Source organism: Crocodylus porosus, unplaced genomic scaffold, assembly GCF_001723895.1.
Source record: "Crocodylus porosus isolate Cpor-Errol unplaced genomic scaffold, CroPor_comp1, whole genome shotgun sequence".
Lineage (NCBI taxonomy): Eukaryota > Metazoa > Chordata > Crocodylia > Crocodylidae > Crocodylus > Crocodylus porosus.
The window spans coordinates 183505586-183523135 of record NW_017728886.1 but is presented as its reverse complement, the minus strand read 5'-3'; the positions used below and the strand labels follow the sequence as shown (position 1 = coordinate 183523135).

Sequence of the window (17550 nt, the reverse complement as noted above, 5' to 3'; positions counted from 1 at the left end):
CAGAGTCAAACCGTGCATGTCAGTCCAGCTCTTCTGTGTTGGCAGCATATACTCAAAATTTTGCTCTGACACCAAGGAGCTAGGAACTGAGCAGCACCAAAACAAGGGAAGCCCTCAGGAGCTGGGAGCTGAGTAGCACTGGGACTAAGGAATTCTATTTCCACACCCAGTCTGGAGTTGGCTGGTAACTATCCTGCTTTTGGGGCAGATCCCAGCCAGCTCTGGACTGCCCAAGGAGATCTCCACCCGGCCCAGGGATGGCTGGGAACTGTCACATTCTGGGGCAGGCCCCAGCTAGCTGTGGGCTGCACAAGGAGTTCCCTCCACAGCCCAGAGCTAGCCAAAAACTGTCTAGTTCTGGGGCAGGTTCCAACTAGCTCTGTGCTTCATTAAGATTTCCACATCAAGTCTGCAGCTAGTTGGGAACTACCCCATTCTGGGCTGCATGAGGAGTTTCTGGGCAGGTCCCAGCCAGCTCCAGGTTGCACAAGGAGTTCCCTATCCGGAGCTGGCTTGGAACTTTTCCATTCTGGGGTAGGTCCCAGTCAGCTCAAGGTGGCCTAAGAATTCCCCCAAAATGGGGCAGTTCCTGGCCAGCTCCAAGCTGGGCAGGGAAATCTCCACACAGCCCAGAGCTGGCTGAGACCTGACCTAGAATGGGACAGTTCCTGGCCAGTCCCGGGCTGCACGGGGAAGCCCTGCTGGGCACAGGGCTTGTCCCCCTGTGCACAGGGTGGGAGAGCTCGGCAGCAGCAGCTGTCTCCCAGTCCCATGCACATCAGGCCCCCTCCATGTGTGTACGAGGCGAGGAGACAGCTGCTGCTGCAGCTGGCAGAGCTCTTCTGGCCCTGTACATGTGGATACCAGCCCCATGCTCCCTACCAGCACCCAGCTTAGCACCCAAGGGGAACTTGGACCTCCTGCTGGCTGCTGCAGGAGGTCAGAGCAAGGTGGGAGCAAATCTCCTCCCAAAAGGGAACACATGTAGATGTGCTCCCAGGTAACTTACTACACAGTATTTTTACTGTGCAGTAAGCCTACTTTGAATTAATAGCACATGTAGAATAGAATAGGTGTCAGTGTCCCACTGTCAGTGTTTTAGTGATTTTTTTTCTTCTTTTCCTGTTTTTTTTTTTCAAATCTGTCAAACTAAGATCCCTGGACAAAAGTTCATCCAGAGAGATGAATTATTTGAGAGTCTAGGACAAGCAGCTTAATAGCTTTGAAGGTAAATGGAATAGGATAAAATAGGCCAAAAACTAGTTAAGTTCCATTTGAGCATATAAGGAGAAACAGGATTCTGCCCAAATTGTTGAACTTCAATATGTGCTTAAAAGCTTTGGAGCGTCAAGCCAGAACAGAAAAAGGGAAGATCAGGGCTTTCAGGATCTGAGACACATAACTTTGAATTTTGGTGGTGGTGGTGGTGGGGGGAACGATTACCTCTGCACAGGCTGTGGTGATGACAGATAATAGATTTGAGCAAATGTTTACTCCAGGATATGCTGTATAGCAGCAGTGGCACAAGTTCCCTGGGGGCTGCCATTCTGGTGGCCCTTCTGAATCAGCATCCAGGGCTTGCATCTTGGTCAACACTTCCCCCCGCCCCAGTAAAATTACCCTACTGTAACTTGTGAAACTGAAAGCCTGTGTGCTCACCTGTGTCCTCTTTCAAACTTGTGAAGGTTTCTGAAAGACAGCACAAATAAATGATTTCATTGTAATCATAAAGAAATTAATCAATAGTGTCTCAGGAAGCATAAACAAACAAAATATTGAGTCAAATGTATAATGAAAACATACGGAAAAATAAAATAATGTTAGGTAACAAGCACATTTCCAAGTAATAATTTCCATGAGCTATTGATGACCTTAGAATGTTTGAGCAAAGAGGTAGAAATAAGACTGAGTTATGAAAGGTCATCAATAAAAAGTATAAATAAATAATATATTCACAACATGCCTTTATATAAATCAGCAGGATGGGGAGTACTGGAGAGCTTGAAGAAAAACAATCAAGCTGGGGCACCATGAGGAAAGAAAAAACATATTTAACATTTCAGCTTGTTTTATGAAAATAAATATTGTGCAGCAGGTAACAAACTTTGCTGAAAGAGAGAAAGTATATTCTCATTGGAGACTGGTTACTTCCCAAAACATTACTTTATTAGAATATTCCATGTCTTATATAAAACCCAATATGATGTTGTTTAGAAGTTTAAGATTCTAGAGCAGGAGCGTCAGACATACAGCCTTCATGGCTGTATCATCTGGTCCATCAGACTCCTAGGGACTTGCAATTTGGGGGTGGGGCCCAACACTAAAGCCAGGGGTGTGCAGCCCTGCTGGGGCTGGAGTGGTGGAGGAGGAGTTAATGGTAGAGGAACAAACAAGAGCTGCATTAATCCCCTGCAGGTCCCTGATGCTGCTCACCCTGCCATTGGAGGTGGTTCCAGATCCAGCCTCACAATCTGGATCAGTCTTAGGAACCTAGGTGAGTTTGACACACCTATTCTAGAGTACAATGTGTACCATCCACCTAAACTTAGTCTTTTCCCCTAAACATTACTAAAAAGCAAACAACAAAACTGTTTTTAGTACGTTGAAATTTATTATCTTATTTTTATGTCTTATTCCTTTTTAAGGTCCTTATTCCTTATTGATTTTTGTGCAGAAAGTATTGCTGATTTAAATTATGCCAGCTGAGCATAATTTATTAAAAATGTGAATGCACGTGTTAAAGATTTTTGAATGATAGGATTATAGAAAAGGAGGGTTGAAAGGGGCCTCAGGAAGTTATCTATTCCAACCTCCTGCTCAAAGCAGGACCATCCCCACCTATATCATCCTAGCCAAGGCTTTGTCTAGCTGGGTCTTTTGGTTTAATCTCCCCAGATAGCAATAATAAAAATCGGGCTGGCATATAAAGTACACAGGAAGAAGGTCCTGCTTTATCAGAACCTATTACCTCCATCTAAGCAGTATCTTTTTTTGTAGCCTTTAATCAGACTTATGACTGAGAGAAGCTGTTAAACAGTCATACAAATAGGATAGGGGAAAAGTTTGAGAAACTCAACCATTTAACTTTTTATATACTTTTGTTATCATTTCTGTTAAAATGGGTAGTTTATTTCTATCTAAACTTTAACACTCCCAGTAAACACTAATCATTCTGGAGTTTTCCTTTTGAGTGTCTATATTGCCTCCACTTCATTTCAGCTAAATGTTATTGTTAAAACAACTTGTTTAAACCCACAAGTTGTTTATCGACAGCCTGTTGCACTCATATATACATTTTAATGTAGTACATAAACAACTATGTACAGCAAAGTGCTGACATTTTAAGATAAGTGTGCTTGCTATTTATATACTTTCAAACTGTCAGTCTTAGTCTTTGCTTTGTACACATCCAGAACCAACATTAGGGTTGGGGAATCATAGCAGGACTCAGGTCATGGGGAATGGCATGAAGCTGTTAGGTAATATCTATGTAGTGCAGGTGGGAAAGAGAGGCTCTCACCTTAGCATCTGCTTGGGCTCCACAGGTCTAAAGCTGCCTCTCTATGCATTTTCTTCTGAGCTTTAGTGTTTCATAGCATCTGCAATGCTTAATCCAATAATAAGAAAAGACATTAGGTTTATCTTATTTACAAAAACTCATTTGAAATAATATAGCAAGTGTTCCAGTTATTTTTCACTATTCATCAGGGAATCTAGTTTGAAAAGATTCGATCCCTCCATCTGACCTAGTGACCAAGAAATCCTTATGCAATTGCTTTTTTTTTCCAGTTTAGAATGTTTCTCTCTGAACAAAGGGGAAACAAAACTAGTTGGACATTCCCTACGAGAATGCAAAGCGGTATCTATTATGATATAAAACAGCCTTCAAAAGTAGTTTTAAGTATCTTAAACTAGGGCACAATCAATGATTTTAAGGCACCTACCAGTGATTATAGTAACTTTTATTCATGTGACTTAAGATGGAAAGGTCAGGACCTCTAATTTATGTTCCTGTTATAAAGTGCTAGGTCTTAATTTCCTCTCTTGAACTTCTGAAGTCATAACTTTACTATCATGATTGCAAACCATCTAAAGAAATGTACCTGGCCAATCTAAAACTAGATTATAATTGCAACTGTTGATAAGATAGTGGTACAATGTGATGGGGATGCCATAAATTGCAGTCTTTGAGAATAAATCATGTAAAAAATTCACTGTTTTAGTTACCCCAGTTTAGCTACTCTATGTGTTTTCCTGTCTGTTTTCCTCTGGAAACGCAATTTCACCCTATTTTCATGATCTTTCTATAAATCAGACTATGTCTTTGATTTTTATTACTCTCTGCATTTTAAGAAATGTACCAGTTCATTTCTAGCTGTGTCAACAGGACTAGTGCTATTAGCTCCTGATGTTATAATGTTCTACATGCATTATTTTTTCAATTTTTAACTTCTCTATTAAAATAGTGATTTTAGCAATATATATCATAAATATTTATGTCATACTATTTTAACGTTATCAAAATATAAGGACTCATTATTATCAAAATGAAACGTTTCAATATTTCTGAATCAATATTGGTGGGGGGGGGATTTCTGTTCTGCAATAAAGGTCAACTTTTTAGAATAAAAATAAATGTTGTGCTGAAATTTTCCATAGAACAGAGATTTTTTTCTCTGATTGGCTGAACTATTGAACTGCAATCACCATCAGGGATTCCTGTCTAAGCAGAGAGGACACATAGCATCACCTTCATTTTCCTGAATGGATGGTAAGACTAGGATAGAGTAATTACATTATTTTTCTGCTCTTGATTCTGCCTTTTTTGGTGAAGGTATATAATATAGGCAAATTACAGAATCTAATCTATATTATTATTACTTATAGTTTCAATTTTTCAAGTTGAACAGCATAAAATTAAATCTGCAAACATATATTTAGACATTTAAAAGCAGTCTGATCTTTGTATTTAAAAATACCTCTGACTGAAAGCAATGAAAGCTTCTAGGAGTCAGTGTCTACAAAAAAACAGAATGAATTTATATAGGTGCCTTTCTTTGCATCTGATTCTATTCCTGTAGACCTGGCAGTATGTTCCTCCTCCCCCAGCACACAAAGCTACAAGCCTATCCACAGTCCTAGCCACAGTAACAGTTTACAGTTCAAGTTCCTAATAAAAGGCTTCTTAATAGATGAGAGTTATTATTCTTAATAGATGACAGTCTCATTTAAGTCAATGAAACAACATACCTACACAGTACAGTTGTATAAATATTTTAAGGGTTAAGGCTTAACCCTCAAGAAAGGTAAGTAAGAAAGGTCAGGAATGAAGAATTCATTCCTGATGTATAACATTATTATATACCTTGTGTACACCTAACTTCCCCACAGCATACCCAGTTTCTTAACTGATTTCTTGTAGCTATCATAATAAATCTTGCCTTCTGATATTTAGCAAAACCGATTCATGAATACCCTGCTTCCTTTAAAAAATGAATAAGAAAATAATTATAATTTCATTATATCTGCAAGGAGACAAATGAAAGTCCAGATAGTGCAATAGAATTTTTAATGCAATTTACACACTTCAGTGTCATTGCACACTAGTAAGACCTACAGCTGAATTCTGTTAGAGGAGGACATAGATTCCTTAGATGTTTATCTTTTATGCAGAAACATCCTCTCCCATACTGTTATTATAAGGTATATATTCCAAGAGAAAGTATATGATATGTTAGATACTCTTTTACTTACGTAAGTCAGAAGAGAACATATATTAGAAAGGCTAGTAGGGAAATAGGAAGTGTGACTGTAGACCAGTGGTTCTCAACCTTTTCCTTACTCAAGGCACCCCTTGGAAAATGCCAGCTCTTAGTTTTCACTCATTTTTTGGCTATAGAAAAATAATACAGCAATTTTTCTATTGCAAAGAACACAGAAAGACCACAACAGATCAAACTGTTTTTAGGACTATGGGTTATTCTTTGAAATTGTTTAGTTTATCTTGTGACTCATATTTATATACCTAACAGTGCTAACATTGCATGGCATTCTGTGGCACTCCTAAAAGGATATCAAGGCACCCCAGTGTGCTGTGACACCCTAGTGGTGGATCACTGCTGTAGACAATGGTGAAGATAAGTCAGAAAAGTTAGCACCTCAGTCAGATAACACACGCAGTAGCAGGCAACTGAGCTAGGACAAAATGAGTACAGGAAGTCCTCAACTTAAGATGTTCTGAGTTACAATGAACAGCACTTAGAATTTTTATAAATTGACACCCTGTTTTGACTTTCTGACATCAGTTTCGACTTTACAACTCTTGATCTGACGCCACATCACGCCAGTGAACACGTTTGCTGCGCTGCCCATCTTCCTAGAAAACATCTGTTCAAACTTCCTTGGATACTTTCTTTAAGAAAGCAGACAAGACTCCAGAAGAACCTGCAGCCAAGACTCCTGAGAAGACTCCAGCCAAGAACCCTTCAAAAAGTCCAAGAGCCCTTTAAAGAAGTCTTTCTATAACAATATGATTGCAATTTACAATAAAAATATATTAACATAGCTATATTACTCACCTATAATTGATTGAATACAAAATTCTGAGTTATTTTTGGTGAAAATAGGGTATTAGGTCTTGGTTCGGGAACGAATCCCCTATTTAAAACATTGTTCCTATGGAAAAATCAGTTCTGAGTTACAATGTTTCGAATTAGGACGCGGTCTTCAGGAACCAATTGTTATAAGTCCAAGGACTGCCTGTACATACTTCTATACAAATGCTAGAAGCCTACAATATAAGATAGATGACCTAGAATACCTGGTATTAAAGGATAATTTGGACATAATAGGCATGTCAAAGATCTGGTAGAAAAATGATAATGAACAAGATATTGTTATACCCGATTACAAACTACATAGGAACGGCAGAGTAAGAAGTGTAAGTGGGGGTGTGACACTGTATGTTAAGGACAGTACAGACAATAGCAGCATAAAACTCTTATTTTAAAGGGAATCTACCATAGAACTTCTGTGGGAGAAATTCTGTACTTGATTAAAAGGAACATAGGACTAGGATTATACTGCCAACCACCTGATCAGGAGGGTGAAGGTGATTAGAAAAATGTTAAGGGAGATTACTTAGAGAAATTGCAAAAGTGGGACAGATTATAATAATAAGAAACTTCAATCCTCACAGACTGGGCAAATACTTCACCCGGACAAGAAGTAAGAGAAAATTTCTGAAGTGGCTGTTATGATGCAGGAAAGAGACCTTGGAGTCACTGTAGACAGTTCTTTAAAAACAACAGCTCAATGTATAGTGGCATTCAAAAAAGTCAATAAAATGTTGGGTGTCATTAAGAAGAGAACTGAAAGCAAAATGGAAAATGAAAAAAATGCCTTCTCTGCATGAAAATGAAAATCACTGCTCTCGACACACTGTTCTTATACTTTGCCTCTACAGCAAGGTTGGCAGCTTGTTACTAGCATGGGGAACAGCTCATGGGCCACTGCTTCTCTCTGCCACTCCAGGGACAGTGAGCAGAGGCTTGTGAGGGACAGCAGCCCTCTAGGAGCAGCTTGCTGGAACAGCCAGAGGGGATGGGCATGCCATTAGCAAAATGCAGAACAGATTAAACAGCTTAGGATCAATGCACCCCTAGTAATATGCAGACTGGATTGAAACTTTACAGGCTGAATCTGACCCACAGGCCTTAGGATCTAGCCCATGGGCCCTGCTCTAAAGCATCTATTACTGCCACTGTAGAAGACAGGATACTGGGCTAAATGGTAAGGGCGTAGGAAATGGGCTGTATTCAATTCAGATTTGGCCCAAATTGGGGACAGCGATTTGATTCGCTCATTCAGATCACTGTCCTTGGTTCGATTTGGCTGAAACTGAATCTGAAGATTTGATGCTGATTTGGAGAATCAGTAATTTGGCCATAGACACAGCTTTGAATGTTTTTTCTACATACCTTGAGGTACCAGGCGTGACTCGTGAATTCTGCAATACTGAGGCGGATGGAGCTTCCCACAGGAGTGTGCCCCCCTCATCCCCCCGCATGCTCAGTGGTGGACCTGTAAGTGGACCAGAAGTACTTCCAGTCCACTTCCAGGTCCACTGGGCAGCATGCTGGGGGGCCTCCCCCTAGCTCAGCAATTGGCCGCAGCAGGACCCCAGGTGCCCCCCGCCTCCCCGACTCAGGAGGCACCAGTTGCTGAGCTGGGGGTGCTGGGGGGTGGTGTTTCTGGTCCACTTCTGGGTCTGCTTTTGAACATGCTGGGGACCCCCCCATGCTTCTGTGGGATGATCCATCTGCCCCACCATCACAGCATTCATGAGCTGCTTGGTACCTTGAGGTATGTAAAAAAAACATTTAAAGCTATGTCTATGTCCAAATTACCAAACTTTTCCAAATCTCTCCGAATCAATTTGGAGGGTTTCGAGTCAATTTGGAGAAATTAAAGGGTCTCCTGATTTGGTCTGGAGATTCAGCTGCTGAATCTCTGCCAAATCGAATCAGGGATTCACAAAGCTTTGCACAGCCCTACTAAATGGGCTACTCATCTAACCTAATATGGCATTATGTTCCTTATGTTCTTAAATTATTAAGAAAAGTTTATGGGACATACTTTCTAACATATATACCAATTACCAACCCATACAGAGTAATATGAGGAGCTTCATATATGCTAATGATCAATATATCACCTCACAAGAGGACTTTGGCACTGTCAAGAACAGACTGACATGCATACAGAACAACCACTCAGATTACTACAATAAGAACCAGCTTTGTGCCAACCCAACCAAGACACAGGTTACAGCTTTTTACCTACACCATAGAGAAGCCAAACAGAAATTAAAACATCCTCTTGGATGGAATCCCAACAACTAATCACCCAAACACTGTGTATTTTAGGGTTACACTGGACCAAACACTTACCTTCAAAGCACATGTAGAGAAGATGAAAGGGTAAGTCAGCACCTGCAACACCATTCTTTGAAAGTTGGTCACTTCACAGTGGGTGCGTCTACACATCTCCATACGGTGATGTTGTTATGGTGCCATGCACTATACTGGGGAGCACGCCGCTACAGCGACGTAGTTGGCGATCATGTGTAGACCCACATGATTGCTATGTCGTCACAGTGCACCATATGGTGACATAGCGCATTGTTATGTAGCTGTAGGGCGATGTGTAGATGCGCCCAGTGAGGAGGAAGCCCAGCTACATTAGGAACCACTGCTATTGCCTTGTGTTACTCCACTGCAGAGTATGCATTTCCAGTATGGGAACGATCAGTTCATGCCAGAAAACATACCCAGTTCTACATGACATGTCATGAAATAACAGGACATCAAAAGCAACACCAAAGGATAACCTGTACTTACTGCTGGCAGTGGACCACCTGATATCAGAAGAAAGGTAGAGAGCCAAAAAGAAAGATCACAGCAGATAGAAGACCCCAGGCATCCACTCTATGGTCACACATAACTAAACAGCTTAAAACATAAAAGAGTTTTGTGATCAGTGTTGAACCACTGGACACAACAGCGGACAGGTCATGGCTGAGGTTATTAAAGGAAAGATTACATGCCATCAGGTGCTCTGAAAAGGACCTGTAACCCCAGGAGGATCTTACAAGAGGAGCAGATCTAGATTGGCCAACGTAGCATAGCCTGACTTGCCTCCACACACAAACTGGAAGATCAAAAACAAACATGATCAAATGGGGTTACTATGATACAAATATATGTGAGTGTGGTGAAGTACAGACCATGTAGTACATGCTCATTTGCTGACTCCTTGGTGAGAATGAAGGAGGACCTCACTGCAGCAATGGAAAGAGCCATCACTTGTGCATGATTGTGGAAAAAAACATCTAGTTTATGACAAGGACACAAGAAGACAATGATGACAACAATGACTAGTGGAGCGCTGATTATTTACACCAAAATCAGTGGAACTGTAACAGTTTATATCATTTCATGATTCCCCCTAGTGTATGCTAAGGTAAAGCAGGTTTACTTAATTTACATCTTATTCTGGATCCTTTACACTTTAGCAGTTTAAATTCCCTTTCCCACTGTTGGAATGAACATACGTAGTCTTAACTTTTGAAGGCAATTCAAAGCCTCAAATTATTATCAACATTTAAAACTAAATTAAAAAAAAAAACTTGCCCAAGGAACTGAACATGGAACAAATCAATATATTTTAAAGCTTTTTATAATGTCAGTGTATTTATATGTTTGTGGAAGAATCCCATTATGCTCTATCTATTATGCAGTTTAATTTAAAAGATACAACAACATTCTAAATGTTGGACAATACAAGCAAATATTGCTAAGTGCAAATGCACTGCAATAATTCTGTGCGCTAAAGATAGACTAGTAACAAAAAAAATCTACCCAGAGTATATCGTTTGGCCTTTTCTTTTTCCTTTGTAGAAAGCCTCATTTTTAAGTAGCAGGTGTCATTCATAATCTAGACCAAAGAACAGTAAAGGTCTGATTTTCAAGTACTTTTTAATTCCAATTTCTTCAATATAAATGTAAAATAAACTATTTTTTAATAAAATTGTTGTTTTGCCTATTTAATAGCTAGTCGTTATTTGAGAAGCTTTAGCTTACATTCCTACCAATGTAAATCAACGTGGTTCCAGTTATATCAATGGAAATGCATTATTTTATACCAGAAGCGGTTCTGGCCTATTGTAGTTAAAACTAGCGAACCTGCAAACAAAGGTTAGATACACTCACGTAACCCTAAGCACTTAAGGATGTTCACTGAAACCATACAATTCACTCATATAACCAAAATTAAGCACATTTTTCAAGATACAAACAAAAAAGAATAACTTCCAACTTTAGCTATCCTGTGAATAACCCCTCAAATGCTCCACATTTGTGACATTTTTATTACTATTTTTTATTCTCTATGACTTGTTTGGGGACACCGGGTGATTACCTGGCCCAAAAGAAGTCTACAGCTAAACTCCCATTAACTTCAGTAAGCAAGGGTTTCATCCACTGTATATGAAATACAATAACTGCCATATTTGTGTGTACTTATAAAAAAAACCAGAATTATGCAGAGGGTTAACTACAGCCTATAACTTTGTCTACATTTCCTTTCTAAGATCCTTTCACCTTAATGGGAACAAATTTCCGAGCCTGAGTTGAATTATTTTGTAAGGTAGGGGAAAAACAGCACAGTTGTGGGATGTTTTTTAGAAAGAATCAAGCAGAAAATACAAACTATTGATATTATAAACAACATCAAAAGCATTCAATATATTTGAAAAGATCTAGAAAAGAAAGCAGTGTGTACAAAATACTGAATTTTAAAGTGAAAACAGTCCTTAAGTAAGATAAGTGCCTTGTGTTAGGATTTTGTAAATGTATCTGAATTTGAAAGGCACAGCTCATGCATATATAACTTTTTTAATTGAGTGTACTTTTATCCCCCAAATTCTAAAGGAAATCAAGCAAATAGAAAAGCATGCAGAAAAGCTCTTGAATATCTCAGCAGATCCACTGCCTTCAATTAGAATCTAAGCATTCTTAAAGTTTTGGTAACGATTCAGAAAGAAAGCAGACTACATTACCGTTAATGAAAGATGTAACAAAATTTGAACTTGAATTATAGTTTTCCTGAAGAACCCCATGATTATTAATCTCTGGAAAATACAATTAATCTAAAAATTATGGAGCTCAACAAACAAACTAAAAAAAAAAACCATATAGCTTTGCTCCCAATTCTAGAGCACCTGTCAAGAAAGTAACCCTATTGCTTTCCCTGGACTATTCCTGTGAATGAGGAGCTGTAAAATCTGAGCTCCAAATGATTCATTTACTGTGTAAAAGTTGTACAAGACAATACATTTTTCCTGCCTATGTAAATTTTAATTATTGCCATAGGTTTAAATGTTATTCTATCATTGCAATACTAGATCATATTTGGAACTTATGCTAATACAAGGAATGTAGAAGGGAAAAAATGACAACTTTTAAAAATATTTTCTAAAAGAGCACATAAAACATTGTTTTAATAAATTCCTGAAAATGTGAAACTAAGATCTTTCTGATCCCTTAAAATGAGATGCACAGCTTATGTGTATTGTCTTACAGGGGATGAATGGAATTAAAAATAATAAATCATAAAACAACTAATAAACTTTACAAACAAAAGCAAAGAAAAATACAGATCCAATTTTGGACCTTCCATCTTTATCTATCCTTATATACAGGAAGCTGCCAAAACATGCGTCCCTCTGTGGGAAGCTATAAAATTAAACAAGTACATATTCTCTGATATCATGCAAACGTAAAAATAATTTACAAGCTAACAGCACTCAATGTAAATGAAACGATATTTTTAAAAATAGAAAGCCTGAAATCTGAAGTTTACATATTCTAAAATATCCAATTTCTGTTTTATTTACAGAACAGCTTTCAAACCATTAGTAGCATTTTAATATAAATTGCTAAACCCACTGATTATGTGAATGATACACAATGAAACTGTAAAAAAATCAATTATTAGAATAAAATTTCATTTTCACTTACAAAAAATGTTTTTCATTTCTAGTTAGAAATTGAAGAGGTAATATATCATGCAATAATTTATAAATACTTGGTCTAACAACTTTCATGTCATGGGCATTTTAAATGACCAATTTTACAACCTGAAGTGCAAGAGTGCATTTTGCCAGTTTTTAATTGAAATAAAGCATTGATAATATTTACATTATCTACACACTTCAAATAATGAAGTCTCTGTGTTCCTTAGGATCCCTTTAAGAATGTCTATTGTGAAGCTTTGACTATCTCTTTTCCTGTTAAGTACATACAGACAGCTGTTTGCAGGCTCTACAAATGTTGTTGAGACTGTGATAATTTAATTAACAGTTAAAAGTTCCCATCTAAGACTGCCTGGATAAGTTTGATTTAAAAACAGACTACCAGCAATCACAGATTCTAAGCCAATGACAGTTAGAATTGTTGCCCAAGATCACCCCTAACATGGAAAGGGTCCCAGAAGGTGGTGTGTTTCACAAGGAGATCCTTCTACACATCATCCTATTAGAGATAGCTTACCAAGGCAACATAACCCAACCTGAAAGCCGCAGGCAAGGATGTGGCAGCCTGCATCTCTGCACCAGTTCTAGGTCCTAGCACCGTATCTTCAACCACTCAACTCCATGGCTAGTTCCAGTTATAATAAACACTGTCTTGCCTTACCTGTCTTAGGGAAGGTGAGGATAAAGAAGCATGAAAAACATACAACTGCAGGTTATATTACCTAACTGATTGCCGGGGGTCAGATTCAGCACAATGGGTGCGTCTACACAAGACATTTACTAATTATTAGCTGTGCAGTAAACATCTTGGTGTTTATAAGTGCGCCCCCATTAGGCTGGAGTGAACCAATTTGCTCTGCAGTAGGATAGTACTTGTAAATACAAGTACTACCCTGTGGTAGAGTGAAAAACTCCATAGATGCTGAGGGGGCTGGCTAGGGCCTGCCGGCTAGCCCTGCACTGAAGCACTCTTGTGTCACAGCCAGCTTCTTTGCAGCACACTGAACCAGGAGGAGCTGCTCTGCCTTGGTTCAACATGCTGCGACCCTGGGCACATGTGCAGATACACATCTGCGCACCCTGGAGCTTATTGCTAGATTGTCCACTGCACTCCGCAATTTATCCTATTTCTACCCCATCCCTTGTGGACTGTAGGAAATGTGGCTGGAAATTATACCAAAGCAGCTGAGCCACAATGTAGGCCATTATGAATATGAAAGGTCTAACTTTCAGAGAAGCAAATATCTGCAACTTCACTAAACCCCAAATCACCAGGTGGATTAAAAAGAAGGCAACTGCAAGTAAAGGAAAAGGAAGAATTAAAAATGAGAGCAAGTCAGCACATGTATTTTACCATGAATTCTAAGTGTTTTATATGACACTTGCATAACTACACCCAAAAATTCTTTCTGAAAAATAAACATATTGTTCCCACTTATTTTTCTACAAATGTTAACATTAGATATAACTTAATTTACTTCCTTGTTTTTAATGTGTACAATGTACACCACCCATTTAGTCAGTGCAGAAAAGATTAAAACAGTATCTTTTTGTTTATAAAGGACTTGATCATTTTCCCAAATAAAAACACGAGTTAGTGCATTATACACTAATAACAGCAAAAATATTTTATACTCTAAGAATACATGTGTTTGAAATACTTTAAAATAACCAAGCACCACTGTATGTTCCTATGCAGCAGCATTCAACCCCTCTAAAAATATTTTTTTCTTGAAAAGATGGTGATCAGGTTAAATATGTATCAACAATTAATTTTTGTTCAGCTTAATTTTTTTAATTACTTTTTGGATAAAGTTTTCTGCTTTAACTGCAAGCAATAGTTTCAAGTTGCTGCTCTGCTTCAGCTGCCATAGCTGCTGCTTGTAACTGTTCTGTTTCACTCTGGATGGCACTGGCTGTTGTGACTTGTTTTCTTTCACTATGCATATTGTTCTCATGCCTTTTTAAATCAGATGCTTTAGCAAATGCTTTTGTGCAGGAGCTGCAGACAAAAGGTTTTTCCCCTCTGTGTCTTCTTTCATGGTCTTTTAGGTGGGACTTGTGCTTGAAAGCTTTATCACACATATGGCACGCAAATGGCCTCTCATTACTGTGAACTCGTTCATGTTTTTTCAGATCTGGAGCTCGAATAAAAGACTTTCCACACACCTCACAACTGTAAGGTTTGTAACCAGTGTGTATTTTCAAGTGCTCTTTCAAATGAGCTTGGGTGGTAAAGCCTTTAGTACACATTTCACAAACAAATGGCCTATCAGCAGTGTGGAGCTTTTCATGCTTTCTCAATCGTGCTTCATCAGAAAATGTCTTACCGCATGCCTGACAGGCAATCTGTTCCCTGTGGCCATAAAGCAAATACTCAAACTTCATGTCACTAGCTGCTGTTGTCCATCCTGGTGTCTGTTCATCTTTCACTTCACTTATACCATCATTAAATGTTAATGCTTGGGGAGTTTGAGATCCTAAGTCTTTTGATTCAGACGTTTCCATGGGCTCCACTTCCTGGCCGTAACAGTTTACTTTTCGAACCTCTTCACTTCCCAACTCTTTCAGGATCGCTTCTTGAACTCTTAGCGTAGTGGTAGGTGACTTTCCATCTTCCTGACTAGGAGGAGTTCCTTCCACTGTCACATCTGATGGGCTGTCATCATGATCTCCTATTTCCTCAACCTCATCATCCTGGTTATCGTTGGAGTCTCCAATAGAATGATTTATTTTCAGACAGTATTTACTCTTGGATTGGGAATTTTCTTCAGGACTAGACACATCACGCTTCTGAGAACACAGTTTATCCAAAAACCTAATCCCAAGAATCTGACCTGATGACATCATCAAATTTACATCTTCTTTCTTAACTGAAATCTTTGCAGTATACATATAATTTAAAACCTCCTCAAATATATCAGAACGAAGGAAATCTATCTCTATTACTGATGAGCTATCAACTTCCAGTTTCTTAAAAAGCTTTTTGAAGTATGTACTGCAGGCAGCCAGCACACACCTATGTGCTCTGAATTTCACGTCCTCTACCACAATAGCTATGTCACAAAATTCGCCTTCCAAACGTTGCTCGTTTAATGTTTTCAGAAACACAGTTTTGTGATCGTCGTCATTATATTTAATGGTTTCAGACATACTGATGAAAAACTCCTGTTAAATAAAAGAAAGAAAATCTTGATTTCTTAGTAAGTTTGTTTAAAACACCAATTCACAAGAGACAATTATAAAAAAATCCAAACAAACGAAAACTGACATAAACTGATCAGAAATATCCTCCACATCAACCCTTCATATCATGTAAATGCTCAAAGTTTATGTTTTACCTAGTACTGTGTATGTGCATGGTAGAAGAATTTGCTAATTTTTAAATGACAATATTTATTTTTAACAAAAATATAAATTTACTCAAATATTTAATGCTACAATCTGCCCACAAAGCTTTCTCTGTGAAGAAAATGCTTGATATTACTGCAACACTAGCACTTCTTATAACAAAAGGAACCATTAACAAACATTTATTACACATTTTACAAGTTCTAGAAACACACACAATAGCAACATGTACCAGAATAACTCAAACTATATGTATAATATCATATTTTGGACCATACCATGAACAACGCAGAAAATTTTCTGAATAATCGATCATCAAACTTTTGACAGCAGACTAAACCCTTATTCTGGCCACCCTAAACCTGAAAGAAAGAATGTTGAGGAAGGTAAGAAGAGATTATTCTGTCTCTATCTGTTTCTCAAAATAAATGATGCTTTTAGCAAAACTTAAAAGTTATCCAGGAATTAAAAGTGTAATAATGCATTTTAAGTAGTAAAAGCAATTCAAAATGTATTAAGGTAAAATCAGGTGCAATTAAGTTTTGAATTATCCAAAAATCCAAAAATTATTTCTTTTTACAAGTTATGATAAAACTGCAGAATTATGTGCTACATGCCTGATCCAGAGCCCACTGAAGTCATACGGTTCCTACCAACTTACCTGGAGATTCGATCAGGTCCACAGTCCAAAAGCACATGGGCACTTGACTGCCATGATATTACTCATGCAGTAAAGCTATAATTGCCCCCAAATTATACAATAATAAAATAATCAGTTACGAGAAGCATGACATTTGAAATGAATAATGCAACAAAGAATAACATTGTTTTTACACCACTGTGTCACCTTTCATGACAACCTCTTCATGAACCACCTAAAAGAACTTTTAGAAGACTAGGGTCATGATGTCTGCATGTGCGCTTTAATGTGCAGTAGCCTATTTTACTGCACATTAAAGCACTGCATTAAAAAATGTGCTAATATGTTAATGCACAGTAGAATTAGCTATTGCGCATTAAGCATCACTTTCGAAAGTATGTGCTTTTGCTGCTGTGTATTAGGGCATCCTAAGGTGCATTTATTAGTACCTCACATTAGAGATACTAAATGTAATGCGCATTAGTTAAAGAACATATAGACATGCCCTGTATTATATAAATTATATTTTCTCATCTTCTAGACTAACGTTTGGACTTGTTTAATGACTTCCACCGCAGGGTCAGCAACTAGTACCCTTCTATCAAATTCTCTCTGAAATACTAGTAGATGTTTAGGATCGTGAATCCAAAGAGATGACAAAGCCAGTAGGAAAATACAAATTGCCTGAGTGAGGGAACAACATTAGAGGGATGGGGGTGAGGAGTGGAACGCAACTAGGTTACAGAAAATAACTAGGTTACAGAAAATACAGTGTTAGCCAACTAAAAGCCTGGGGGTGGACTACACTAACAACTTCTAAATACTATGATCCACATCTGGGATGGCACCCTACAAATCACAATTCAATTAAAATTCCATAGACTTATATTCAGAGAACCAGCAATTATCCCAGTTATAGTTTCATAGTTTCTAGGGTCGGAAGGGACCTGAGTAGATCATCTAG

General features: G+C 38.3%; 1 protein-coding gene across 2 annotated transcripts in view; it reads right to left on the bottom strand.

Annotated features, from left to right (window-relative positions):
* Nucleotides 1–1659: 1659 nt before the first annotated feature.
* The window catches only part of ZBTB14 (zinc finger and BTB domain containing 14), a 20226-nt gene continuing 4335 nt past the window's right edge, over nucleotides 1660–17550 (bottom strand). Inside the window, exons 1-4 of one of the 2 annotated variants that reach the window (XR_002103088.1) lie at nucleotides 16225–16636; nucleotides 14398–15763; nucleotides 3521–3607; nucleotides 1660–1689 (exon numbers count right to left, since the gene is read on the bottom strand). Coding sequence is in view for 1 of the 2 variants with exons in the window: in XM_019546462.1 (XP_019402007.1) it covers nucleotides 14420–15763; nucleotides 16225–16227 (1347 nt within the window). In the remaining variant the exon portion in view is untranslated. Of the gene's footprint in view, nucleotides 1690–3520; nucleotides 3608–13923; nucleotides 15764–16224; nucleotides 16637–17550 lie in introns of those variants that run through there. The other variant, XM_019546462.1, reaches the window with a different exon arrangement.